This window comes from Podarcis liolepis, assembly GCF_965112155.1.
Source record: "Podarcis liolepis genome assembly, chromosome: 17".
Taxonomy (NCBI): domain Eukaryota; kingdom Metazoa; phylum Chordata; class Lepidosauria; order Squamata; family Lacertidae; genus Podarcis; species Podarcis liolepis.
This window is the reverse complement of record NC_139571.1, coordinates 20,462,136-20,489,623: the sequence shown is the minus strand read 5'-3', so window position 1 is coordinate 20,489,623 and position 27,488 is coordinate 20,462,136. Positions and strand designations below refer to the sequence as shown.

General features: G+C 41.1%; 2 protein-coding genes across 6 annotated transcripts in view; one reads left to right on the top strand and one right to left on the bottom strand.

Moving 5' to 3' along the window:
• Window positions 1-27,488, bottom strand: part of IFT74 (intraflagellar transport 74) — a 42,276-nt gene that overhangs the window by 14,225 nt on the left and 563 nt on the right. For 3 of the 5 annotated variants that reach the window (XM_083482286.1, XM_083482287.1, XM_083482290.1), the window contains exons 2-15: window positions 25,961-26,105; window positions 24,869-25,004; window positions 24,320-24,368; window positions 22,713-22,811; window positions 21,986-22,046; window positions 21,795-21,854; window positions 20,473-20,534; window positions 7,828-7,966; window positions 6,962-7,024; window positions 6,306-6,449; window positions 5,906-5,946; window positions 4,790-4,869; window positions 2,091-2,144; window positions 23-120 (exon numbers count right to left, since the gene is read on the bottom strand). In XM_083482286.1, the coding sequence (XP_083338412.1) occupies window positions 23-120; window positions 2,091-2,144; window positions 4,790-4,869; window positions 5,906-5,946; window positions 6,306-6,449; window positions 6,962-7,024; window positions 7,828-7,966; window positions 20,473-20,534; window positions 21,795-21,854; window positions 21,986-22,046; window positions 22,713-22,811; window positions 24,320-24,368; window positions 24,869-25,004; window positions 25,961-26,080 (1,206 nt within the window). In that variant the 5' untranslated portion in view covers window positions 26,081-26,105. Of the gene's footprint in view, window positions 1-22; window positions 121-2,090; window positions 2,145-4,789; window positions 4,870-5,905; window positions 5,947-6,305; window positions 6,450-6,961; window positions 7,025-7,827; window positions 7,967-20,472; window positions 20,535-21,794; window positions 21,855-21,985; window positions 22,047-22,712; window positions 22,812-24,319; window positions 24,369-24,868; window positions 25,005-25,960; window positions 26,155-27,488 lie in introns of all 5 variants that reach the window. The other 2 variants (XM_083482289.1, XM_083482288.1) reach the window with 1 other exon arrangement.
• Window positions 11,246-18,881, top strand: LRRC19 (leucine rich repeat containing 19). The gene is made up of 5 exons (XM_083482335.1): window positions 11,246-11,367; window positions 12,754-12,831; window positions 14,138-14,648; window positions 15,325-15,516; window positions 17,874-18,881. Exons 1-5 carry the CDS (start codon window positions 11,335-11,337, stop codon window positions 18,185-18,187), a joined length of 1,128 nt encoding a protein of 375 aa, XP_083338461.1. The 5' UTR covers window positions 11,246-11,334; the 3' UTR covers window positions 18,188-18,881.

The window sequence follows — 27,488 nt, the reverse complement described above, 5'->3', positions numbered from 1 at the left end:
GATTGGAGCCAAAGCCACTCACCCTGCTTGAATGCTCTAAAATTGCCACAATACTGGCCTCTATCTGTGTTTTCCGTTCTAGTTCCTGGTTCTTTGCCTCTTCAAAAGATTCAAGAAAGTCTAAAGATTGAAAAACAAGATAAGGGAGGCTGCTGCTTATAAAAGGAAAAGCAGAAAAGTCCTGAAATGTGACTTATAGCTATAAGGATTCTGAATTTAAAAGCAATTAAAATTATATATAAACAAACATCTTAAAGCAATTTAAATGGAACCAAGAAATTTTATCTGTAAGGAATATCTAGAATGTGAGCTGGTTTTTGCAGCCTTTTATTCACCTTTTAATATCGATGTGGTGATCAACCAATGACAGGACAGTCAAAGCTCACATGAAGAGCCACATAAAAAGCTGCCCTCTTATTCTCTTCTATGCATCAGAAAATGTTTTGCAAAGAAGTACCCTTGTGGGACATCAATGCTACCAGCCTGGACCTCCTCCAACCGTGTCACTGCCCTGGCTCCAGTGAGCTGAAACAGTGCTGATGCCAGGAGGCCAATTGCTGTGCCCTGGGGGGAACTGCAGTGGTCCCAATGCCACAAGGTCAGTGCTGCCGCTCTGCCCGTCCCCCTCTTGTGCCACTGCTGAAGCGCTCCATTAGAGCCCTGCAGAACTCTAAGACTACCATTAACATGATGCATAGTTTACTTCCGGTGCATATACCGTATTTTTTGCTCTATAAGACGCACTTTTCCCCTCCTAAAAAGTAAGGGGAAATGTGTGTGCGTCTTATGGAGTGAATGCAGGCGGGAGGCTCTGCTCAGCGCTCCCCTTAAGAGCCGCATGGAGCGTGTGTGTGGCTCTTGGGGGCTTTTCCCCGAGGAGGGAGAGGGGCTGCCCTTCTTCCTCCTTGGGGAAAAGCCCCCAAGTGCTGTACACACACTCCGCACGCTCTTGAAAGGGACCACAGCTCTTAGGTGAGCCTTCTGCCTTAGCCACGTGCAGACACTTCTGGGTAGGGGGAGCCTTCATCCCCCTGCCTGGGAGAAGCTGCGTGCGGCTATCCCATAAGCCAGGACAGCAAGAGGCCATCCCAGAAGCCAGATCCCTCTTGCTGTTCTGGCTTCTGCGATTCAGAATATTTTTTTTCTTGTTTTCCTCCTCCAAAAACTAGGTGCGTCTTATGGAGCGAAAAATACGGTATGTCATCCTTCCAGGAGCAAAACTTTCCAATGTGGAGAAGGCGGCTGTGTGGGTGCAGTGGACATTCGTCCAAAGAAGGAAGCTCTGACTCAGAAATTGGCAAGGTTTACCTCGCCTGGGCCGGTTCACTCCAGCGGAGATCCCTGTGTGGGTCAGATCGCGCGCATGCCTGCAATTTCTGGCGTCTGCGCAGACGCAATTTCCTGTGTTGCGGAAGCGAGTCCCCGCGCCGGTTTAGCGCAGCGAGGGGAGGCTTGGCTCATGGGCCGGTTAAATGACCCCTGTAGGCCACTTGTGGCCCATAGGTTGCCGACCCCTGCTCTGACTCATGCATGCATGGCAGCTCCAAATCTACATCAGAGTTCCTGCATGCTGAAGGCAGCTTTTAAGTCAACTGAGCACTGTAAAGGTGCACAAAACGCCTTCCTTATCTAGTTCTCCTCTGAGGATAGTCTCCTGACAAAAGCAAAATCTACAGATGCATCCTTATACAAAAGCAGCTTAAGAAGGCCATATGGAACTTAAAAAAATGTCGACTGATAATTTGAATGCCTGAAATAGCAATCAATTATTGCTCTATACCAGGCATGGCCAAACTTGACCCTCTAGCTGTTTTTGGACTACAGTTCCCATCATCCCTGACCACTGGTCCTGTTAGCTAGGGATGATGGGAGTTGTAGTCCCAAAACAGCTGGAGGCAAGTTTGGCCATGCCTGCTCTATACACTGCTGCAAAGCCAGTGGCTATGTGGGGAAATGTCTTTGGCTAAGGTTGCTAAATTAAGAACAGCGATCATGCCAGGTGACCAAAAGCTATTAATGCAAATGAAATGTGCATTAAGAGATGCCTTCATTTTGACAATGCAAGTCAACATACATTTGAAACTACTTACTGTCCATGCTTTCTTCTCTTTTCTTCAACTCCTTGTATTTCAGATTCTTCTCACCTACAAAAATGCCATTTTAAAATTAAACAGTTAATAATTTAAGACTGCGATCTTCTCATTTACTTGGAGCTAAACCCTACTGAACTCAGAGGAATGCACAGCCCAAACTGTCTCTGTTTGATTTTCCATTTCTCCCTTTTACTACAACCTCTCATATCACATCCCAAGAGGCTTTAGGGAGGCCCAGGGGCTGCAGTGAGTAGCTGGTATGGGAAATACCCTTTGTGCAAGCATCTTTCAACTAGTACCGCATGCAATCCATTCCTATACCTTTTGTTCTTTGACCTGTTTCAATGAATCTTGTTCATTTAGGAGCTGACCAAAATCCACGTATGGAAATCTGATTTAAAGCAAATATTCAGTGCTTGAGATAGAGGGAGTACCTTGTATACTTTGTTTGTATTTTAATGGGGTTAATTCAGTCTTTAAAATATATAAAAATTATTCCAGTGGATGTCTTGTGTTTCATAAGCAAAAAATTTGAAAGGATAAGCTAAATATAGATATATTTAGAGTCAAGAATTCCAACATCTTCTTTCCTCCCCAATAGTATTGTATCGACATCCCTTCAGCTTTCCTTCATATCTAACATATACAAATTATAAACGTATGCAACTGGCCCCAAGGGACCATGATTTTCCTTGAACTTCCTTGCAGCTGTGAGCCTGTTCCTGGCTGACTCTCCCTTTCAAGATACAGGAAAACTTACCAGAAGTGCCCTGAAAAAGTCTAGCCCACTTCTCAGAGTCCATGAATATACTCCTGGACTCATTTTAAAAAATCTAGAGAATATTTCTACTTCTTTGTTTTATTACTCTTACCACAAAAAACAAAACAGACTCATGTAAAAGCGGAGAGTGCTGTTTTTGCTAAGCTACCACCAAAGCAATCTATTTCTTACCGTCTATAGTCATCCAAATGATACAAGAAAATAATGCAAAAGCAATATGCAAAGAAAAAAAGGATAAAAGCAGAATGAAAAAATTGTTACTATTATTTGAAAACGGAGAGACCAAAACAAGCAGTGATGGGAGTACCTAGTTTGCAATCAAGAAAGAACAATACTATTTAAGTTCCTTAACAGAGTAGTGATTAGCAGGAACTAGGAATAAGACCCTTTGGATATATTCAGGCTAAATTAACAATCGTCTACATCTCAAATATTTTTTCTCATGATCTTATATGTGATACTAGGGCTCAATAATATATACGTACTCAGAGAAGCATATATACACATTCTACAAAAGGTGCTGTATTATGACTTCATATTTTGCTGGAAGCTGCCCAGAGTAGATGGGGAAACCCAGCCAGATGGGTGGGGTATCATCATCATCATCATCATCATCCATAAACCTTGCATTCTGTAGTGAAAACACTAACCCCGTCTATGCCAACAGGATACTGCTGTTCTTGCTGAAGTCTGGACCGTTGCTTATATATGGGGTGGTAGCAGGCCAGAGTGAAGACTGCAACAGTCTAGTCTGCTCCCGCATGCCCTGCCCCACAGGCTCAGCTGGATTGGCCAAAGTCAAATGACAGTGATGAGGTGGGAACTGGCCCCGGAGATTTTCTAACAGCCAGCAACCTGGTGGCTGCTGCTCCGGTGGTTGCGGAGCCGATGGCAACAGGCCACAACTGCCACCCACCCCAGTCTGGGTAAGCAGCCATTCTTGGAAAGAATACTATGCAAAATAAGGAAGTATGTGCATACAGTGGTACCTCGGGTTACATATGCTTCAGGTTACAGACTCTGCTAACGCAGAAATAGTGCTTCAGGTTAAGAACTTTGCTTCAGGATGAGAACAGAAATCGTGCTCCGGCGGCACCGCAGCAGCAGGAGGCCGCATTAGCTAAAGTGGTGCTTCAGGTTAAGAACAGTTTCAGGTTAAGTACGGACCTCCGGAACGAATTAAGTACTTAACCCGAGGTACAACTGTACTTGTTCCATTTGCAAAACTGATTTGTATCACAGAACTTGGACTGGACTTAGTAAAGGAACTGGCCTATCCTGGTACAGAGTACACATTACCCTGACTAGGAAAAACTTCATCATGTTATCTTCGCTCACTATTCTCACCCCCTGAGGTCCTTCAAAACACGAAGAAACCTTCCTGCCAACAGCAGATTTTTGTGTGCACGGATCTTCAGTACCCTCAATCCAGAGATCATAAATGAATGGGGAAATCACAAATTCACTTCTGAATCAGATCTACTACATGGAAGAAAAACTAAACAAGATGGCATCTACATTTTGGAACTCCCTGCCTATTGATATCAGACAGACACCTTCATCGTACCATTTTCGACACCTGCTAAAAACATTTTTGTTCAGACAAGCTTACCTGGATACCTAGAATGTTGATGTGCTTTTAGTTTATTGCTGGTTTAAATTTTCTGAATGTTTTAACTGCTTCGACTAACATTTTTATTGTTTTGTTCATTTTGATTTCAGGGCTTTTTAAAACTATTAAACAGTATATAATTTTTTATGAAATAAAGTTTATTTAGAGTAGACCTATTGAAAATAATAGACCTAACTTATTCATGTCCATTCACTTCAATCGGCCTGTTCTGAGTAAAACTGAGTTGAATACCCTCCTAATAATGTTTTTTAAAACCAGGTTAATAGGTCCTGTCTATTTTACCTTGCTGCTCCTCTAAATCCATGTCAAGCTGCCGTATTCCTTCGTTAAGTTGGTTGATTTTTTCTTTTATGTCTGTCAGCCTAAAACCATGCAAAAACTAAATGATGAAAACTGAAAAAGTACAGCATTTAGCAGGCATTTTCTGGAAGGGAAATAGCAAGGTGAGTGAAGTTAACAAATGTAAAACTCCAACTTCTTTTAGTTTCTTTCCCTAACATCTCTTAGGTTCTTAGCATTCCAGCACTGACTCAATGTATTTAACTTTAAACAGAAACTTGATTATCCCAAAGGAGCGATCTCGCCTTGTTTAACTTAACAAATGGGTCCACCTGCTGGTTAATCAGCATTATAATAATGACTTGGATTGCAAGCCTGTACTAATTCACCTACTGGGAGTAAGTCCCACTGAAATCAATGGGGCAGACATACATAGGATTTCACTGTTTGCTATAATAGAAGAATGCACAATTGTCATTAAAGCCAGGCATCCCCAAACTCGGCCCTCCAGCTGTTTTGGGACTACAACTCCCATCATCCCTAGCTAACAAGACCAGTGGTCAGGGATGATGAGAATTGTTGTCCCAAAACATCTGGAGGGCCGAGTTTGGGGATGCCTGATTACAGCCAGCTTTAGCCATTATGAACAAGGGACAGAAAACACATGAAGGGGGTGACTATATGAGGTCTACTTCTCTTCTATGCCTGCAGAGGTTTTCTGCATGTTTAAGAACCCTGGAAATCTTCCACCTTGCCTAAGCTCCTTTCTGCCAAAATTCCCTTGGAATGAGGTAAATTGCCACGAGATGAACATGTAGATATGGGGGGAAACTTGGTTGAGTAAATACAATCTTTGGCTTTACATACTACTTGCTTTTAGCACTTTAGTAACAGTTCAAGTCATCCCAAATAGATCATATCTCAGTTCAAAATACATTGTAACTAGAAGTGGTTTGTGAAGCATTCAAAAAACACAAGGTCTGTTTCTTTATATAGCCTATAAGCAGCTGCACTATACAAACTGGTTATATGAGTTGAGCAGCTTTGCAGAAATAGATAAGAGAATTGCATTTATATTCAGAACCAGGGTCTAAAAGAACAATATGGAACAGCACTCACTGTCTCTCCATGCTTGCTATTTCTTGGTTGTCTTCCTTCACCTTTAAAAAAAGAAAAAAAGAAAAATATAATCATTAAATAACAATGGAAAACTAAAGATGGTTGGTCTCTGCAAAAAATGTCCTTTTCAGAATGTTTAATTTATTTGGATGTTTAATTTATTATTTTCTCTGGAATTTTAAAAAATGCAATAAAGATTTTTTAAAAAATTACTCGGTTATGCTAAAAATGGAGACCACTTAATAATAATAAATGACGTCTGTCAGTTCTGTTTCTAGCGTCATTATCAATAGTTGGTGGTTTGGACAGAGGTGCTTACTTGACCTCCCAGTTTTCACTTTTCAACTGCCCTTTGTTTGCAAAATTTCTTCATTTCTGTCTGTTTCAGCACTCTACATACCTGTTTTAGCAATCTCTCTCTCTCCTCCTGTGGAGAGCCCATACTTTTGTCCTCTGCCATCATTTGATTCCGATGTTCCTCAAGGCCATGAAGCTTTTCATACAGTTGCACAGCCTCCTGTTTAACCTGGGAGTGTGCTATTTCCTGAAGAGATAAACTTCATTACTAAAGTGATGAAAAATTTTGTGAATAAAGTCATGTAAGTGATCTGTTAAGAATTTTTGTACATCAACCAAAAGTGCTCATGTGTTGAAATTGCCAGGTAACAATTTATTTATGATTTGTTTATAAAGAAATATATATCCCTGAATACCCCCATATAAATACGAACAATAGTATTCAATAAAATGCCCTTTAAAACTTGATAAAAACAAATCTATACATCCTGGATAAAGCTGAGTAGAGAACTAAAAATAAAAAGCCTACAGCCACTGAGTAACAAAGCCCATGGCTTCTATTACAAGCATTAATTGATATCAGTGTCCAAATAAATCAACAGGCTATCATGGGATTTTGGCCATATTTTCTTAATGGTACAGCAAAAACAAAAAACCAACAACTCATGCCAGCTTTTGTTTTCTCATTAACAACATTTTAAACACCCTCAAATTTCAACCATTTTGTAATTGAATAGAAGAATTTAATGTCATACATACAGCATCTAGAGACTGTTCTTTTATATTCACAGCATCCAGTTCTTGCTGTAAAGCACACAATTCCTACAAGAGTAAAATAAATTAGTATGCAGGTCCTGCTACTGGAATATTCATTACCAGAAATCTGTTACCTGAACACAATTAGTTATACCCAACCTTTGCTAAATGAAAGACTGGTTCAGATATCCAAACAGCTGGAGTTTGTCCAGTTCCTTGTGTTTATCTTGGCGGTGGCAGCATTTTGGGCAGAAACCATGGAGTGAGGGACAGAGATAGGGCACATCAAGGAGCAGAAAAGATCAGACAAATGAGAGAGCAGGAAGGATCAGACAATTCGGTTTTTCTTTTGTTTGGCAGTAGTCTCAGGCAGAAACCAAGGAGGGAGAGTTGTTTAGTCAATGAGTCGTGTCTGACTCTTAGTGACCCCATGGACCAGAGCATGCCAAGCACTCCTGTCTTCCACTGCCAGTTTGGTCAAACAGCAGGAGGCAGTGGAAGAGGGAGGGAGAGAGAAAGGACAAATCATGGAACAGAAATGTTCATATAGGAAATACTGGAAATCACCAGCTCATAAAGCGAAAGCTCGCCTAACGAACAATTTCCCAGGAACACACTGTGTTTGGAAAGCAGGACCGGCGCGTTTGGTTAATGAAAGCTACTAGAGGCTACGTGCATAGAAAAAGGACCCCTCCAAAAAATATGGGGAGCTGACAGCTTAGTCAAGATCATGCTATCCTACATAAAAGGATTTCAGCTTTTGGATTGCCGCTGTTGGATTTCTGCTACAGGAGTTCTTTTTCATTTATCAATGCTTTATTGATTGTGCTGGGGCTCATCAAGATGTAGTTCAGACATGAAAGCATCACCTGCAAGAGCTTTTCATTTGCCACTTTCATCTCCATGTATTTAGCTTGATCCTCTTCAGACATATTTTTGACTATGTTTTCCGCTGCCTGCTTTTCCTGCTGGATGTCATCTTCCACAGCTTGAATGAGATTTTCTTTGCTGCATCACAAAAGCAAATATTTTGTAAATCTGTTTCATTTTTTTAAAAAAGGTTATTCAAATCTCTGATTTACACAGAAGTACTCAGCTTCCTCTACTAGCATTTGGTTCTGACAGGTGCTAAAGAAACATGGAGAGAACACCATTTCCCTTTCTCCTAACCACTGCTGCCACTGCCCATTTTCTCATCTGTTACTACCAGATGAGTACCAGAAACAAGGAAATTACTTCAACTCCCATCTGCTGAAAAATTCCAGGGAGGAAAAGCATAAGTACTTTCCTATTTAGCCTGTAGGCTGATCAAAACCAAAGTGTCAGAGTTAAAGTAAATCTGAATCAAATGCTTACTTTGCTCCCTGCCCCACAAATAGATGAGAAGCTCAATCATCAATTAAAAGATTTTGTTTGAGCTCAAACCAGAACAGAACCACCACCACCACAACAAACAACAGGTCACTGATTTTATATATATGGCATTTTAGACCAGTACACTCTCTGGTCCCAAACAACAGTCCAATTCACATGACCAGTGAATGAATCAGAAGCATCTTTATTTGCATCAGCTACTAGCCACAGAAGTAGCCACAGCATGGGATGCGTGTGGTGCTGTGGATTAAACCACAGAGTCTAGGGCTTGCCGATCAGAAGGTCGGCGGTTCGAATCCCCACGATGCGGTGAGCTCCCGTTGCTCAGTCCCTGCTCCTGCCAACCTCGCAGTTTGAAAGCACGTCAAAGTGCAAGTAGATAAATAGGTACCACTCCAGCGGGAAGGTAAACGGTGTTTCCGTGTGCTGCCCTGGTTTGCCAGAAGTGGCTTAGTCATGCTGGTCACATGAGCTGTACGTCGGCTCCCTCGGCCAATAAAGCGAGATGAGCACCGCAACCCCAGAGTCGGTCACAACTGGACCTAATGGTCAGGGGTCCCCTTTACCTTTACTAGCCACAGCAATGCAATGCAATGCAATAAAATGTACTGAAGAAAGAGGTAAAAACTTAACTATAGAAAATACATGTTGGGGGTTTACATCAATTGCCCCGCTAAAAACATTGCAATTTTTGCTGTCATCTGATCATATTGATCTGCTAAAAGAAAGGACACATTGGCAATGGTTGAACAACTCGGCATGCACAATAATAGAGGGGCAATAATATCAATCCTCAAATCTTTATAAAGAGTGCAAGGCCAGTGAATGTGTCAAAGGGGATCCAGGTTTATGCTCACCATCTCTGCTTCCAACCCTTTTCTGCATTAAGCTTCTGAACAGAGCCCACAGGCACACTTTGTAGGGGCATAAGCCTTCTCCATTTAATTTGCATTTTGAAAGATACTAGATCTCAGAAAGAGAGAGAACTGAAGAGGGTAGGAGTGGAGATTGCGGGTGTGAGTCTGACCCCTCCCTCTGTCGTGCGCCAGTGCTTATGTAAATAAGGCTAGCTTGAGCACATGAACTCCTGCCTTGAAGGAACAAAATAAAAAAAAATTCCTTCCAGTAGCACCTTAGAGACCAACTAAGTTTGTTATTGGTATGAGCTTCTGTGTGCATGCACACTTCTTCAGATACACTATCTTGAAGGAAGTTATACATGTTGGGCTTGCGGAAAACATTTGTACTGTGCCTTCTCTAAGGGTTGGGAAGCTGCAGGAAGCTTTGATGCTGAAATTTACTATTGAAGATTATGAGGGGAAACAGCTTGGTAGGGGAAGGGTGAGAGTGCCCTGACCCTCATGCAGTAGCTTGGCTACTCTCTACAGCTGTTACTGAAACCTTCTCCCTAACCTTTGAGCTAAGTGAAGCATGCACATTCTTCCTGGGGAAAATCCCGGTCTGTATACCTGTGCTGGTAAGGCCTATGGCACTGTACAGAACTGCAAGCTCTGAGTATCCAAGTTTGGGTGGCATTAAAAGCATTAAAATATGAGAGAGAGAGAGAGAGAGAAACAATCTGGCAAGCAGCAGCAGCAGCAGCGATGTGAGCAACAGGATCAGTTTGGTAAAAATTGCTCTTCATATTTTTTCCATCACACTACATCTTTCCATATTACATTATCAGCCGTATTTCCCCTGTGTTCCTTCTCAGCTATTAGCACTCTCTCTCTAACACATTTAGGATACTGGCTTACCTGAGATTGGGCCCCATGGAAGTTAATGGGCCTTACTTCTGAGCAGACATTAAAGAATTGCTCTATTAAGTATCATATTACAGTAGTACCTTGGTTGACGAATGCCTTGCTACTTGAACGTTTTGGCACCCGAACGCTGCAAACCTGGAAGTGAGTGTTCCAGTTTGCGAATGTTCTTTGGAAGCTGAATGTCTAACGCGGCTTCTGATTGGCTTCCTGAGCTTCCTGCAGCCAATCGGAAGCCATGCCTTGGTTTCTGAATGTTTTGGAAGTTGAACAGACTTCTGGAACAGATTCCGTTTGATTTCTGAGGCTGCTATCCACAGCGTGGGGAGCCTTGCAGGGAACTCCTGCAAGGCTCCCCACGCTGCGGATGTCTGCCTGGCGCGGGGGCGCTCTGCTTCAGGGCGCCCCGCCCGCCGAGCGGCAGGCTGCTATCCGCAGCCTAGACATCCCTGCCGGACCTCCCATAGGGCTGCCTAGGCTGCGGATGTGTTCCTGAAGCCTGGAGAGCGAGAGGGGTCGGTGCGCACCAACCCCTCTCGCTCTCCAAGCTTCAGCAAAAGCCTGCATTCGCCCCATAGGACGCACCCAGATTTCCCCTTCATTTTTGGAGGGGAAAAAGTGCGTCCTATAGGGCGAAAAATACGGTAGGTTACTGAATCTTTGTTAGCCTAAACTGGAATCAGAGCAACTATAGTCACAGCTGAATCAGAACTGATCCAAAATGTTTAGTGCCTTCTCCTCTCACTGGTTTTGACTTAATGATACATGTGACATATAAAAGTTAAAGGTGATTTTTAATTCTTTGAATGTAACTTATACCTAACCTCCACCCTGATCAGCATGTTAACAACTGCAAAGGCTTTTAGCTGTCGCTTTTAATATGCACTTTGTATATTTATAATGTCTGATGTTTGGTAACTGTACCCCACTAAAAAATAAACTTCTACCCATGGCTCTGTTTCCAATACAATCATGTTTTATTGGAAACTCTAACCGTGGGTAAACTTGCTCTTTCGCCCTCACTTCATGTCATAAACATGATACCTGATCATATTCTAAAACTTCCTTATTGGCTGCAAGTCTATTAAGTCACATATGAACCCAAGTCAATCTTTTGCTAAAGGCATCCTGAAGTTCCTTATTTTAAACGACGTGCTTGCTAATAGGGTACAAAGGTTGAAGCCAAGTGAAGTTCACATTGTACTCTTCTTTTTTTAATCCACAAGGATACACGCAAACATGTATATGATGTTCCAGAGAAAAAATAAGAAGGTAAGTGATTGGGTAAACTGCTAGTATTATCAAACGTATAGATGTTTGTTTTATTAACAAATGTATAATAAAATACATTGTTTCACAATCCAACTATTAAGATTATAGTTTAAATATTATATTGGTTCAAAGCTGTATGAATTCACTCGATGGCTTTGCAAGAGGACATCTTTGGAAACAGGAAAATATTTTTCAAATGTTTCCCCTCAGTTTAAACAGGGAAGCTGCCTGTTTTATTCTTCTTAAATAACGGAGGGCCTTTAATGGAACACTTCAGAAATAAATGTTAATTCCTGAAGAATTTTACTTGATTTTAATACATATATACATGGACTAAAAGGAGAAAGTTTTCACAAGAGACACTACAACTTTTGTGTGGGTTTTGCGAGGTTATTGATATTACTTGTTTGGGTGCTCCAATGTTTCTAGATACTGCCGGCTGTGCTTTTCTCTATTGAGATTTGCAAACTTTTCCCTATAGGGAAGGGTCAAGCAGTTCGCACCAGTACAATAGATATGGCATCAGTAGCGCCATTTCAGAGCTCTGGAGGGAGGATGGGCAGGAAGAAAGATTCTAAGTATTTGAAGTACTGTATAGCTGTTGCAGTTTCTTTCTTTAATATTTGGTAACAGCTACAGCGATAGTCTTAAGACATCTGACGAAAGAAAACCAGTACTTGGATAATTTTTATTATATTTCTACAGAACACCTCAACAGATCACAGCTATGTCGTTTTTTAAAGTATCAGAACACTAGGTGAAATAGACAAAGACAAGAGACTTTAAAAAAGACTGGGAATCGTTCATGCTGTATTTATTTACAGAAATATTGTAAAGAAATGGACTCACTAGCAGGGTTTGAGTAAAACACTTACAATTAAGAAATCAAGAGTAAAGGTTAAGAAACAATATGGAAATTAATTAAATGTAAGAAGTAACTGGAAGAAAATTTGGTAGAAAAATGATAAGAATGTAAGAGCATTCAGCTGAAAGATGAAAAATAAGAAAAAATTTAAGCAGAAGTAGCAAATTGTCAAAGAACCAGAAGGAGAAGTTGAGGGAAGTCACGGGGTGGGGGGAGTTTTGTTTTATTCTATTTTTTTTAATATGATAAATGTGTTGAATATTAAATTGTAATTTTTTAATAAAAAATTATTTTAAAAAAAAGAACACTAGGTGAAATAATTTCTTGAACATTGACAGATGACAAAGGCCTGATTTCATAGCACAAACTATATATAGTTTACATTTCCATATTTTACTCAGTTCTACAAATCCTGTTGATTCACTTGGCTTTGCAATCACAACTATGATACTCCTTGTGAACTTCTTTTTCATCATCAAATTGAGCTTCAATACTATTCAAGTGATAACGTGTACCTACAGGTTCAGAATATGAAGCTTGCTTGGCTCCCGACACTGGTTGCAGCTCTCTTTTTACATCCAGTTGCTGCTTCTCAAATGGTAAGCTTCATAACCGAATCAAGCTACTACTACTTGGCTACTTTTCCTATAAAGCTGTTAACAGCTTGACCCGTTACATGTGTTCTATGAAGAAAGCCATATTGTGTTCAATGTGGTTGACTCCTATGCATACTTAAGACTGCAGCCTAAGGCTATTTTAACTCCTCTTTTGGGGTGGGGTGGCAGAAATTATCATATTCATATAGATGATAGGACCTCCATTGCTTTGCGGGATATCTTCAGAAGGAAAGGCTTGTGGGTAAACCCTACACAAATCCGGAGTGCAGTCCCTAAGATGGTACTTCCTTCCAGCAACTCCTGCCACCAAGCTGGTGACAAACATATTGCTATGATTTCCTTTGGACCACACCAGCAAGGTCTGGTCGTCTGAGCAGTCCAGGAATACCATACACACTGCCCAGACTTGCGCCCTGGGGAGGTCACTTGGGTGCAGCTAACATGGTGATTTGATTCACCCCTGGAGGCGAACTCCATTGTCTTTCGAGACAGATGGATGCCAATAATATATATGATAGAGTACGGTATGTGACGGATCCAAAACCCACAGAATACAGTGCCTAACCAATGATATTATGATTCTCATCACCTGCAAAATACGGTAGTTATTTCATGGTACTCCCTTCTTAACACCAGGAAGAAATATTCCATGAGTTTTGTTCTGGTCCTTGTAGGCTGGTATGGGATGTGCCTTGCATTAAGCGAGGTGGGGAAATAGATGGTCTTTTTTTAATAAAAGTTCCCTTTAGCCCTACAACTCTCTGCCAAAGCATTTATATTCAGTCCTGAATGATTCAGTTATTTCAGATTTCTATGCTCAATATTCTACTGTAGAAAAGAGTTTAACTCCAACATTTTTTATTTGAGCCCCAAGATTTCAACAAAAAAGGAGCAGGCCTGTTTTCCTATAGCGTGAACTACTTTTTCTGGTCATTTTCTTTCACATATTGATCATATAGCTGACTCTAATATGAAGGACCACAAATCTGAACAGCTGTAGCTTTATTTATGGTTACATAGCTGTTTTGTGCTGCTGCTTTTGTTTCTATATTGTTGATACACTTTCAATGTTGTTATAGAATTGTGTTTTGCAATGTCACTTGTTCTGATTTTCTTTCTGAAGATTAGCTGGGCAGAATTTTCCTTTACAACAAACAATAACATCAATATATTTTAGAAAAGTTTTCATATCCCTATATATGAGAGCTTGATGAACATATTATCTGTTTTATCCTGGTAATCTTCCCCAATCTGTATCTGTAACATTTTCTCTCTCTTTGTTTAACAGGTTAAGTGCGAGGAAGCAGCAAAAAACTATACTTCTGTTCCTCCTGGCCTAGACAAAAATGTTTCTATACTAGTTCTCAGTTACAACAGCATCACTTTAAATGAAAGTGATACCACAAATCTTCAAAAGTACATGAATATTACAGAATTATACCTAAGCAACAATTCCATTTCTATTCTCCGTAATTTTACTTTTGACAAACTTTCAAAATTAGCAGTTCTAGATGTCAGCAATAATTCTATCAGTACAGTTGAACAAGCAGCATTTGCTGGTTTAAATAAACTAAAGATTTTGCACCTACAGAATAACAAAATTGTGCAATTAGATTCCAGTGTGTTTGTATTGCTAAAGAGCTTGGTGGTCTTAAACCTAAAAAATAACCTTTTGAGATATTTTGATGCAAATGTATCCCTTAATTTAACCAAAATCACATTAATTGGAAATCCATGGAATTGTTCATGTGACCTCCTTAGTTTACAGAGTTGGCTGAAGACCACTAAAGTAACCATGGGTAAGTATCAAAAAATGTATTGGTGTTTTAATCTATACGATTTCTATTTCAGGAGGACTAAGTGTACTCCATTGATGTATGAATTTAGCTATCCTCACATTGAGATAAGGATTCCTTTAGACTGAGAGCCAAAAATGCTAAAAGGAGTTGTCAATAAAAAGCACACCGAAAAGATAAAATATGAACTAAATGTCGAGCACATACATTAAGTTGGTATTTGAAAAGGTCATGTCTGAAAATTGCCTATTCATCCAACAGATTTTGTATAGGAAAAGAGGCGTTTGCCCTATGAACTAGAAATGTGCTAAGTATTGTGGTTTAAAAAAAAAAAATAACAGTGCTATCCTATATGCACCTATTAAGAATTATTCCCACTGAGTTCAATGCAACTTACTCCCAGCCTTAAGACTCCTATTAAACAGATGAATAGCACAGTCAAACCTGCCTGAGAGTATTACAGTATAGGTAATACTGAATACATTCATATATTTGATGCCCAGGAATATTTTCATGGAATGAATAATTGTTGGAAATAATATATTTGCCTCTGGCAACCCTATAACACTAGATGGTCTCACGGATTATTTTTAAAGTTCTAAACTATACTGTCTGAAATTGTTTTTGAGGGCAGCGCAGACCAAAAACTTTAATCTTTTTAAAATGTTTATATTTACAGAAAATGAGAAAGGTACTGTGTGTACGTCTCCAAGCAGCCTGAAAGAACAACCTATCAAGACAGCAATTATAGCTGACTGTGAGAAAAGAGAGATGACGACTGAAGCAACCACCTTATCTTTCACTTCTCTTAATCCAACTAATGATAGTCTATCTCTGCATAATGGTACAAATAGAAAAGCACTAAAGTCAGGTATATTCCCATTTAATTTACCGGCAGCGCCCATATGGCTATAGAAGCCATGCATTTCAGAAACAATACTAAAGATCATTTAGTGCACTGATACAGAATTTAAAGCAAATGCATATTGAATCCAAATTTAGCTGTCTGCTAAAAGTAGGGCTCCCTCTGTTCATGGATAGCTTTTGATCCAGCAGAGGAATCCTGCTGGTGAAAGGAAGAACATTATTTTTGCCCAATCCCCACTCGTTCTGTAGTCTTCCCACAATCCCCCTACCCTCTCCAGCCGATTTTCATAGGGTGCAAAGGTCTGCAAGGTGAACGGGCAATTGGTAAAGGTTGCTCCCCTCCTCTTCTGCCATTATATCAAACCTATAACTGTGCATTCTTTTCCTTAAACATTGTTAAGAGCAGCTCCACCATTTCCTTTACATTTCTCAGGAAGAAGAACTCGCACAGCCTTGTGTATTTTAAGCAAAAATTCAACAAGGAGCCAGTCCTTGGCTTGGTTTATAGACTCCAGTCTCTATGCTATCCTCATATAAATTAGAATATTTAGCATATATATTGATAATAATATTAGATGTATTACCAAAATAGCTTTTGAATGGTCTTTTAAAACAAGTAATATGCTGAAAGTTATGCTGACTATATATAATTGCAATATAGCCTTTTCTAGTTTTTTATGCATAGTGATAAATGTCAGATTAACCCAGACAGTCATGCGTCATTGGGAGCACAAAGTTCAAATTCTTTTGTTAAACTTGTTTCTGGTGCAGCTAGATCTCAGCTGATCTAATTCAAGATACTCGCCCAGGGCCTCATTAACCTTGATGAATTCTTCCACTAATTTGGATGAATATGCCTATCTGGGGTCACTAGTCACAGACAAACAGACATAGCTAGACCTGGAATGAGGCAGGTACCTGGGATCCAAGCACACAGCACAATGTCCATTTAACTGTACCAGTTGAATTCCCACAATTATGTTGATGACAGATGCCTTCAGGACTGTTTAACAGAGCAACTACTGAAATATGTTCAGTCAAGTGCCAAACTTTACTAAAACACTGCTTTTAAAAGGCTAATAGTCAAATGTCCTAAAGATGATGTGTTGGCGTCACAGGTGTGGGAATTGCAAAACCACAAACTTGATTCTCCAGTGGATTGAAGCGCAAAGTGACTTTTGCATATTCTTTTTTCCCTTCAGCTCTTTTTACCTCTGAAAAGCTGATATGGAAGGTTAGGGAACCCTGAGAAACAGAATAGGGGATGGTACCAGGGGTTGCAGTGGGGATGGGATTTTGCAAAAATCACCTATACTCCTTCTGCCCACAGAAGCAGGCAATTTGCAGAGTGGGAACCTCTGCTGGATTTACCGTATTTTTCGCACCATAGGACGCACCGGACAATAGGACACACTTTGTTTTAGAGGGGGGAGAACAAGGAAAAAAAATTCTCCCCCTCTCTGTGCAGCGCCTCCTGCCGCTTCACTGAAGGGGCGCTGGGCAGAGAGGGGGAGAATTTCCCCCCTCGTTTTTCCGCTCTAAAACAAGCCGTTCAGGCGGCTACCTTGGAAGCCTCGAGAGCGAGAGGGGTCGGTGTGCACTGACCCCTCTCGCTCTCCAGGCTTCAGGTTCCTTTCGACCTGCTCTTTGGGGCTGGCGGGGGGAAGCCCACCACCAGCCCCAAAGAGCAGGTCAGGGAGCAGCGGAAAGGCGCAGCGGAGAGGCTCCTGCCATAGCTGCGCGTCACCTCTCCAGCCGGGAGAGGGCCGCGGGGCTATGGCTTCTTTAGCCCCGCGTGCGCTCTCCCGGCTGGAGAGGTGACGCGCGGCTATAGAGGCTCCTGCCATAGCTGCGCGTCACCTCTCCAGCCGGGAGAGGGTTGCGGGGTGCTTCTTTAGCCCCGCGTGCGCTCTCCCGGCTGGAGAGATGACGCGCGGCTATAGAGGCTCCTGCCATAGCCGCGCATCACCTCTCCAGCCGGGAGAGGGTCGCGGGGGGCTGCTTTAGCCCCGCGCGCGCGCTCTCCCGGCTGGAGAGGTGACACGGGGCTGTAGAGGTTCCTGCCATAGCCGCGCATCACGTCTCCAGCCGGGAGAGGGTCGCGGGGCTATGGCGTCTTCGCTCCATAGGACGCACACACATTTCCCCTTCATTTTTGAAGGGGAAAAAGTGCGTCCTATAGAGCGAAAAATACGGTAACTCACTTCTGTGAATGGAAGGAGTCTAGCTCCAAGCCTTTATTTTTCTATGGAGAGAGGGAAGTTACTTGATAACTTCTGAAAGGTAACCTTATGAGGAAAAATGGAGTAAGAGTTGTATTTATACTGAAAAGTACTAAAACGATGTTTGATTTATTTTAAGGTGTGGATGTTCATCGTCCTGGCAAAAGTTGGACCTTTCTGATTGGTGTCCTGGTTGTTGTTATCAGCATTTCACTGCTGATTGGAATGGTCATCAAATTCCCAGTATGGTACCGTTATTTGATTAGCTATAATCATAGTCGTTTGGAGGAAGACGAACCAGAGATGTTTGAAGAAACTTTCACATCTCATAACTGCGCATTCCCACATACACCAGGTACCAATGAAGAAGAATCAGTTGTGGTTTTTGAACAATTTCATACATTTGTTCCAGAAGAAGATGGATTTATTGAAGACAAATATATTGATACATGAAGAGTTACTATTAATGTTGCCGTCTGAATCTCTCTGCCCCATTCTGAGATATGTGCTAAGGGCTGTCATATCTGTAGCTTTATAAAGCAATGGGCTAAAAAAACCAAACTGTTGCTGCTTGTGATTAATCAAAATATGCACTATTTAATCTTGGCATCATTACAGAAAACCACTATTGGTGAAATGGTGTTGGAGGATCAAAGGTTTTTTTGTATGTAAATCAGGGCATTTTGCTTGGGTACCTGAAAGAGAAATATAGCCCTATACAGTCGTACCTCGGCTCCCAAACGCCTTGGGACTTGAACGTTCCGGTTCCCGAATGATCAAAAACCGGAAGTGAGTCTTCCAGTTTTCGAACTTTTTTTGGAAGCCAAATGTCCGGTGCGGCATCTGCTATTGTTTCCGGCACACCTGCACAATTGGAAATCAACTGGAAGCTGTGCCTTGGTTTCCAAACGTTTCAGTAGTCGAACCGACTTCCAGAACGAATTCTGTTCGACTTCCGAAGAACGGCTGTATATTTAAAAACAGGCAAAACAAGGGTCTGGCATGCTAAGGAAGTCATTACACAAATCATTAAGGAGGCATCCTCTGGAGTTTAGAATCCGATCATCAATGAAGAAGAAATAACATCTTCTGTGTCTGAACATCCAGAAATATGTAATTAATTAAAATAATTCTAATTAACAGAAACTAAGTTTCGCTTTTGTTGCACTATACAACTATGACCGATATAAGATAAATTAAATAATAATGCTTGTTTGCACTTTTAAATGAACAAAAAATCAGAAAAACAGGTTGATACCATGGGTACCCTTCTGGAGTGGCTGTCTGCATTAGGGGTCGGTGGCACCACTCAGTGCTGGTTTTAGTCCTACTTGGATGGTTGTTTCCAGAGGCTGATGTTTGAGGAGTGTTCTTTGGCCCCTTGGAGCCTTCAATTTGAGGTTCCTCGGGGTTCAATGTTAAATGAAATCTTTTATCCTATATGCTACTTCTGGGGTTTGTGATGGTGAGCTGAATTTTTATTTATTTAAAACTGACTTGCTTTGTTGTACATTTTACCCCTTATGCTGTTTAACATCTACATGAAATCACTGAGTAGGGTGCTGGTGTGGATGCCCTGGACCATTGTCTTGCACCAGCAATGGTCTGGACAACAGCTAATAAACAGAAGATCAATCTAGATAAGACTGAGGCACTGTTAGTGGGGGTTCCCTAGACTGGATGGCTGGGACGCTGCCTGCTCTTGATGGGGTTACACTTCCTCTGAAGGTGCGCGTATGTAGCTTGGGAGTATTCCTGGATCCTTTGCTATCGCTTGAGATTCAGACTGCCTCTGTGGCACCAAGTGCCTTCCATCAACTTCAACTGGTGGCCCAGCTGTGCCCTTGTGCCCTGGACAGGGATAGCCTAACTTCTGTTGTCTATGCTCTGATAGCCTCTAGTTTAGATTACTGGTAACACATTACACGTGGTGACCTCATTGAGAAACTTCAGCTGGTGCAGAATTTGGCAGACAGGTTGCTCAGTGGGGAAGACAGTTTGAGAATACAATGTCAATCCTGGCCCACCTGCCAATTAGTTTCTGGGCCCAATTCAAAGTGCTGGTTTTGATCTCTAAAGCCTTAAAAGCAGCAGCTAGACTGGTTACTGGGAGTGGCTGCCAAGACCATATAACACCGGTCCTGAAAGACCTACACTGGCTCCCAGCACGTTTCTGAGTACAATTCAAAGTGTTCGTGATGACCTTTAAAGCCCTAAACAGCCTCGGCCCAGTACACCTGAAGGAGCATCTCCAACCCCATTGTTCAGCCCGGACACTGAGGTCTCCTCTGAGGGCCTTCTGGCAGTTCCCTCACTGCGATAAGTGGTTACAGAGAATCAGGCAGAGGGCCTTCGTGGTAGTGGCTCCTGTTCCTTTTTAACCAGGCCTTGGGTTGATCTGATTGACATCCTATGCCCTTTTAAAACGTGGCCCTTTTTTGGGGGGGGGGAGGGATGTTATTGGGTTGTTGTTTTTATTTTGATTATATATACTGTGGTTTTTATGTTGATCTTTTCTGTGAACCGACCCGAGACCTCCAGGTACTGTATAGGGCAGTATATAAATTCAATAAATAATAATAATCTAAAGTGTGAAAGGTCAGCACACACCTGCTACTGCTTGAGTACAAAGACCAGACAGGTGTCAGGGGGTTATGAATGGCATTATAACACAATACAGAACATTTCTATGCATTGGTTTATTTTCCAGTTTCGTTTTTAAAAATTCATATACTTACGCTTGTCTTTCTGTAAAAATGATGTCTATGCCCTGAGCTTCACGGTCATTTTGAGCCTTCAACTATTAAAAAGACACAGTCACCAACAGCATGAGAATAGCTCTGCTATATCTACAGCAAATAAATTTCCCGTTTCTAGAGCCAATGTCTTTAATTCAACTGAATTTGATACTATAGCTTATACACCATAGATCAGTCTTAAAATGATTTTCAAGAAATACAACATGATCCTAAAAATATGTTTGAGACATGGAACATATATCAGAATTAAGGGCAGTTTCAAATGTGTCTGTACTAATTTACATGCATAATGGTTGGACTGTGTCTATAGGTAAAAGGTTTATATAGCTCAGGGGCAGCTTTGGTGCTGCAGTTGCTGCAGCTGCTGCTGAACTACAAACTCCCATTAGCCTCAGCAAGACTGTCAGTAGAGAGAGATGATAGGATTTGAAGTTCAGAAACATATGGCAGGCTAAAGGTTCCCCACACCTGGCATAGCTGAATGAAGTATCAGATCTCCACAAATATTAATTTACTTATTTTTATTTATTTGATTTCTATCCCACCTTTTAACAGGTTCTCAGAGCAGCCAACAAAAAATAAAACAAACTTTAAAACGATAACATTAAAACATTACAAAGTAAAAGAGCACTTTAAAAGCAGTCAGCAGAATTAAAAACACCGAACACCACAACAGCAATTTTCAGAGGATTGAATAACCCGGGGAAATAAAAAGATCCTTGCCAGGTACTGCGCTGTAATGACAGCAAGGTATGCCACAGGCAAATTTGAAGTTACAGATGCTGACTGCAACAGATGAAGTTGCAAACACAAGTAATTTCAAATAAATTGCAAGCATCTCAGTGATAAGATGTTTTGCAGGAAGGGGTCTTTTGGAGGGTGGGGATGGCAGTTTAAAACCAGCTCTTGCTCCCCTCCCAAACAGCTGATCAGTAAAATTTCCATGTGCTAGTATCAACTACTCATTTCACTGGTAAAAAACACACACTTATGTTCCGTTTGAACTACCATTTAATTGGAAATTTAAATTGTGTAGGTCCTTTCTATTGTGATCCAATGTTTGGAAGAATTGTGGCTTTTTATATTTCCTTCTATTAACTAAGATGCTACTTTGAAATGTCACTCTGCATATGTATTTGGGTCAACAGTATATGCAGTTACACTCTTCCTGAGAACCAATTACAATTGTTTTCAAACATTTTCCAGCAGCTACTGAGCATCACTGGTTAGCAGCAGTCCAAGTTGAACAATAACCAAATCAGGCAAAACTAATACTGTTACAAAACAATGTTAATACTCACCAGGTTATAGTCATTCATTACTTCCTCCATATCGGTATTGGTATTAAGTTTATCCACCAGCTAAAACAACACAGAAACCCAATTAATTGCTAGTTTTATTCCCAATAGGTATACAATTGCAATTCAAAATTAGATCCAGTATTTTCAATGTAATACATATATAAATATTAGCAATATAAACAATAACATACCATATTGTAATCAGCTAGTTGTCCTTGAAACTCTTTGATCTCACTAGCTAAAGACTCTGCCCTAAGAGAACAGGAAAAGAATAGTTACTATACAACATAGCTTATGTGATAAAATGTAATCAAAGCAAGTCTCAAGTTTTAACATACAGTAAGCCTGCAACTTACATGTATTTAACTTGCATGCATGAAGCTTTATGTGCTGGGCAAATAAATAAATAAATAAATGGGGGCAGACATCCAGGAAAAAAGACTTTGGCAATCCCACCTGCCATTGAACCCAATGTGTTCTGACGACAGTCGTACCTTGTTTTGTGACCGGGATCTGTTCCGGAGCCCCGGACACTAGACAAAAATGACGCACGACAAAGTGCCACTCTGCGCATGCACGTGGAACCGTTTGTGCTTTTGCTCATGCACGAAGTGCAATTTAGTTCTTCTGTGCATGTGACAAACCTGGAAGTAACCTGTTCTTGTACTTCTGGGTTTGCCACAGACATTCAACAAAATGGACGCTTGACGAGGCAGACTCAAAACGATATATGTAATTTTGACTTTAGGCATGATCCTTGGAACGTAAACCCTACATAAGTTGCAAGCTTGCTGTTTCCAATCCAAATTTACTTGTGTGCATGATTCCACTGACTTTAATTAACACAAAAGTTTTTAAAGACCCTCAGGGTCCCTTCCAACTCTACAATACTATGACAATAAGTGTAATCTATCTCACCTTTTTTCATAAGATAGGTAGACAGAATTCTCCTGGTTATACATGTCGATTTCTTTCTGAAGCTTGTTAATTTCTGCGGTGAGTTCATTTATTTTGCTCCTGTAGGAAAAAAATAGTTCTTATGTTAAGTATAATTTAGGCCTGTTCTAAAGCCACAGGCTTTGAGTCAGAGGTCATCTGCCACATAAATATGGTTTTGGACACCTCTTCAGATTTGCACGTGTCGGTGATTTATTGAATTATGCACCAGTCCTTTGGAACCTGACAGAGGGACAATTTAACTGGCTTCTAAGGTCACCTATGGTGGATAAATGTCTAGTTCATCAGTACTGGATAAATGTCTAGTTCATCAGTCCCTAATCCTACAGTGGGCAGAGAATTCCTTGATATCTGGACTCTTGATACAAATCTATTTGCTCAAATGGGTTGGTTTGGACTACCAGACACCCCCCCCCGCGCCTCATCAGTTGTACACAGAGAACACGTCTTGATGAATTACAATTTTCTTTGCATTGTACGACTGTCTTTGTTTTTGTTTCTTCAATCCAATCAAAAGCTATTAATAAAAAGGGTGTCTGGTTTAATCTTTATGGCCCAGTGCAGCCTAGTCAATTTATACAATACATTTCTAAAGGCCCACATAATGCTAAAACTCTGCTCAGTATCTAGTGGTTTTTTTGGAAGGTCACTCTGGGAAGAGAGTGAGGAGGCAAGAGGACTACCCCAAAGATGATGGGTGCAGGTTCTGTGCACTACATATGCTACTTTATCCTTTAGGTGGGCAAATGAGTTGCAAGGCAGCACAACTCCTCAAGGTAAGAGTTTGTTTAGGAGCCTTCAGATGCTGAATCCAATTTTAAAAATAGCTACATAGTGATCAGTATAGTTGTTTTCTACAACAGATTGGTTTTTTGTAAGGGGGGTGCAAGGGAGGAGGTGGGAACCCCAACACACAAGTGGAAGTCCTTGTGTGGGCTTTTGCTAACAGACTCATTAGCTGAAGCCAACCCTAATATTTTAGAGTTGTGTTTATACTTGACCTGCTATTGACAACTTGCCAGTTAAGTATTAATCTGTTAAGTGACCTGGCCATTCCTTTGGTCAGCACTTCTGAAGGTAGAAAGTTCCACACAAATCTCTTTCACCTCAACTTCAAAAAGTAGTTTTAACCCTATGCTGATTCTGAGTCAGATTGTGTGGAGCACAGCTGGGTGACTAGAATCAGTGAGGTTCCCAGTAAAGCAAAGAAAGTCAGTTGGACATTGGTCACAAGTATCTACTCCAGCAAACAGGAAATAATTGGAAGGAAAGGCCTGCATTTGGTACAGACAAACAGTAGGGAAGGCAGTGGGATAAGACAAGCATGAAACAAAACATAGGCCAGTCCTCTATACCTGTGCTGAGAGCAGGAAAAATGGGCTGGCTGGACTATGAAAGGAGGAAGAGCTACTGCTAATGAGCTAAGAAACCTCTATCGTCCCTGCCAAACACTGCAAGCTAGGCATGATCAAGCTGACAGCCAATTAATTACTGCCAATAAGGCAGTAGCTCTTGACACAATCATATAAAAACAGCACAAACACTGGTGACAAATAACTGCCACATACCTGAGCACTCCCAGGTAATAAGATTTATCCATAATTTGTCTCTGTGGACCTAACAAATAACAAACGTCAAATTATTACCAGACACCACAGTACAATGAGAAACAATTGTATTACTAAAGAATCCAGTGGTTGTTTTCATGCAAGGTGGTAAAATCACCATAAAGAGACAGAGAGAGGCTTAAATAAATAAATAAATAAATAAATAAATAAATCCTCTGTAAATAATGTAATGTACATAGTCTCTTAAATAATCCATGATGTAATGTCATATGCTCTGCACAGTATAGGACCTGTCTAGGTTTAAAGCTTCTGGTGCTATTCCAGCTTTCCAAGTTCCACCTGAGATTTCACAGATGCTGGCTCAGTTCTGCCCTTACGTCAGGATGGAGCTTTGATTAAAAAAAATTGCTTTGCCTTGTCCTAAGTTCTGACACATTTCATGTCTCTATGAGGCCAAAACCACTGTAAAGTGTATTGCTGTTTCCCCTTATAATCACAGGCACAAGACTAACTTATTCAATGTTTGTATGCCTTCATATCTTAAAATACCTTTCATTCCAGTTTTCATTCCACTCAGCCCTTGTTGTGTCACTGGACGGTCTGCAACCTTAATCTGGGAGGACAAAACCACACCAGTACCTATGGATCCACCACGTGTACCAGGTCTTGATGTTCCTGGAGGGATCTAACACCGAAAACAGAATCGGTAGAAAAAATAATGAATGCAGTCATTCTGAGGATCAGAAAACTAGTCTATCTACTTATCAATAAGCTGGCCGAGGTCTTAAGATTTAAATGAAACCAAATGACATGGCACACACATTTTTTGTTACATTTATATTCCACCTTTCTTCCTAGGAGCTTGAGGTGGTGACAGTCCTCCTTCCCATTTTATCCTCACAATAACCCTGTGAGGTAGGTTAGACTGAGAGTGCATGAGTGGCCCAAGGTCAGCCAGTGAAGTTTCATAGCTGACTGAGGATCTGAACCCTGGTCTCAAAGGTCCTAATTTAACAGCTTCACCCTAAAGACTCTCATATACCTAATAGGACCCACAAACTTTTTGTAAAGTAAAAGCAGCTTCAAGAAGGAGGTGATTTTGAAACCCTGAAAAGGGATAAAGTGGCTGGTGCTGGAGAAAGAGTAACCCTTCTGCTCCACTGCAATTCACTACCACTAACCATAAGGATTCTATCACACATGTTAGGATCCAATCCACTGTTGTAGCAATTAATAACAAGATAAAGCTATCAATAAGCACGTCGAGCACCCAAACACAGAAGCCCTGCCTACAAGCTTATCAACTAAAAGGAAAAGGAACGGGAGTGTGAGCCACAAAAAGCAGTGGAGATAAATAGGAAAATAAAATGCCAAAAACCTGTTAGACTGGTTTTTAGCTGCTACTTTTAGATGATAAAATCCTTGGAGCAGACACCCATCCCTTTGTGTTACACAATCCCTTTATGTTAAACAATATCCACAAGGTGTGTATATTATGATGTCCGGAGACAATAAGAAAGTAATCTGCACTGGAGAGAAAAGGCTCTAGCTTAGGAATCAGAAAATGAAGATAAACTCTTCAATGAAACTGTATCACTTGTCAAACAGAGTAGGTTTTAAAAAAGATTTATTTTAACTTACTCCTCCTCCAAGTAGAGCTGCGGATGGAGGCCGTAGTGAGGATGAGGGAGGTCTGGCTCCCAGGCCTAGTCCTGCTCTTGAAGACGGACGGGCTGTAGGAGGCTTGTGATTACTTGCCATTTTTTCCTCTTTTCTTCAAATTTCTCTTTAGAAACAAACATATATTACATACTAGAATCCTCTAAATGTGTATTCTGTATTACGTTACATACTAAAGGTAAAGGTAAAGGTAAAGGTACCCCTGCCCGAACGGGCCAGTCTTGACAGACTCTGGGGTTTGTGCGCCCATCTCACATCTATAGGCCAGGGTCCAGCGCTGTCCGGAGACACTTCCGGGTCACGTGGCCAGCGTGACAAAGCTGCATCTGGCGAGCCAGCGCAGCACACGGAACGCCGTTTACCTTCCCGCTGGTAAGCGGTACCTATTTATCTACTTGCACCCGGGGGTGCTTTCGAACTGCTAGGTTGGCAGGCGCTGGGACCGAGCAGCGGGAGCGCACCCCGCCGCGGGGATTCGAACCGCCGACCTTTCGATCGGCAAGCCCTAGGCGCTGAGGCTTTTACCCACAGCGCCACCCGCGTCCCAACGTTACATACTAGAATCCTCTAAATGTGTACTCTGTATTAAAAGAGAACTTTTAAGTCATGGATAAAGAAAAATATTTTAAATAAAACAAGAATTTTCTTTAGCTTTTTAATTGGAATCATAATGCCATATATGCAGAGTAAATATGCCCATTAGAACAGCTATCTTCAACACAGTAACTAGGGAATCAAATGCGTGTTTAGAATTAGGTCTTCAGTAGGAGGTAGGACTAAAAATAAAATAAAATAAAATGCATATGTACCACCGTCATTATTTAGAAGCCAGCCCTGTCCAGTAGCCAGAAGATCAAAATACAATTTATCTGCCTGCAGTCCTTGAGCATGGACTGTAAGCTCATGGTGAACCAAGCCTGCTAAAACTATGGGTGTTGTGGCCTAGTCAATATTTGGGTGAGAGATCATCTATGAATCATTTCATGATGCAGCAAAGTCTAAAGAACTTTGACGTATGTGGTTGAGATTAAGAAAATAAAAGACATGAATCTGGGATAGGTCAGTTGGTAGAGCTTGAAACCTTTAAGCTCAGGGTCACGAGTTCAAACCGCACCAAAGATTCTAGCACTGCAAGGGGTTGGACTGGATGACCCTTGTGACCCCTTCCAACTCTGCAGTTCTGTGATTACATATATGAAATTACAATAGGGGGTGAAACCACGGAACACAGTATCTTAAACACAACACTAGCAATTGATGAAAAGATACAAATCACTGTTTCATGGGTATAGCCAGGATTTTTGTTGGGGGGAGGCTTTTTTTGGGGGGGGGCAGAACCTCAGTTAAGTATTTTTATTGATGAGTGGTAGCTCCCCCCCCCCCGGCACTATTTCGACAGAAACATGTTGTGGGTATCTGTAATACAGGCATGATGAGATTGCAAAACCTCTGTAAAGCAAACCTGATGTTGTGTTTTATTTTTTATTAA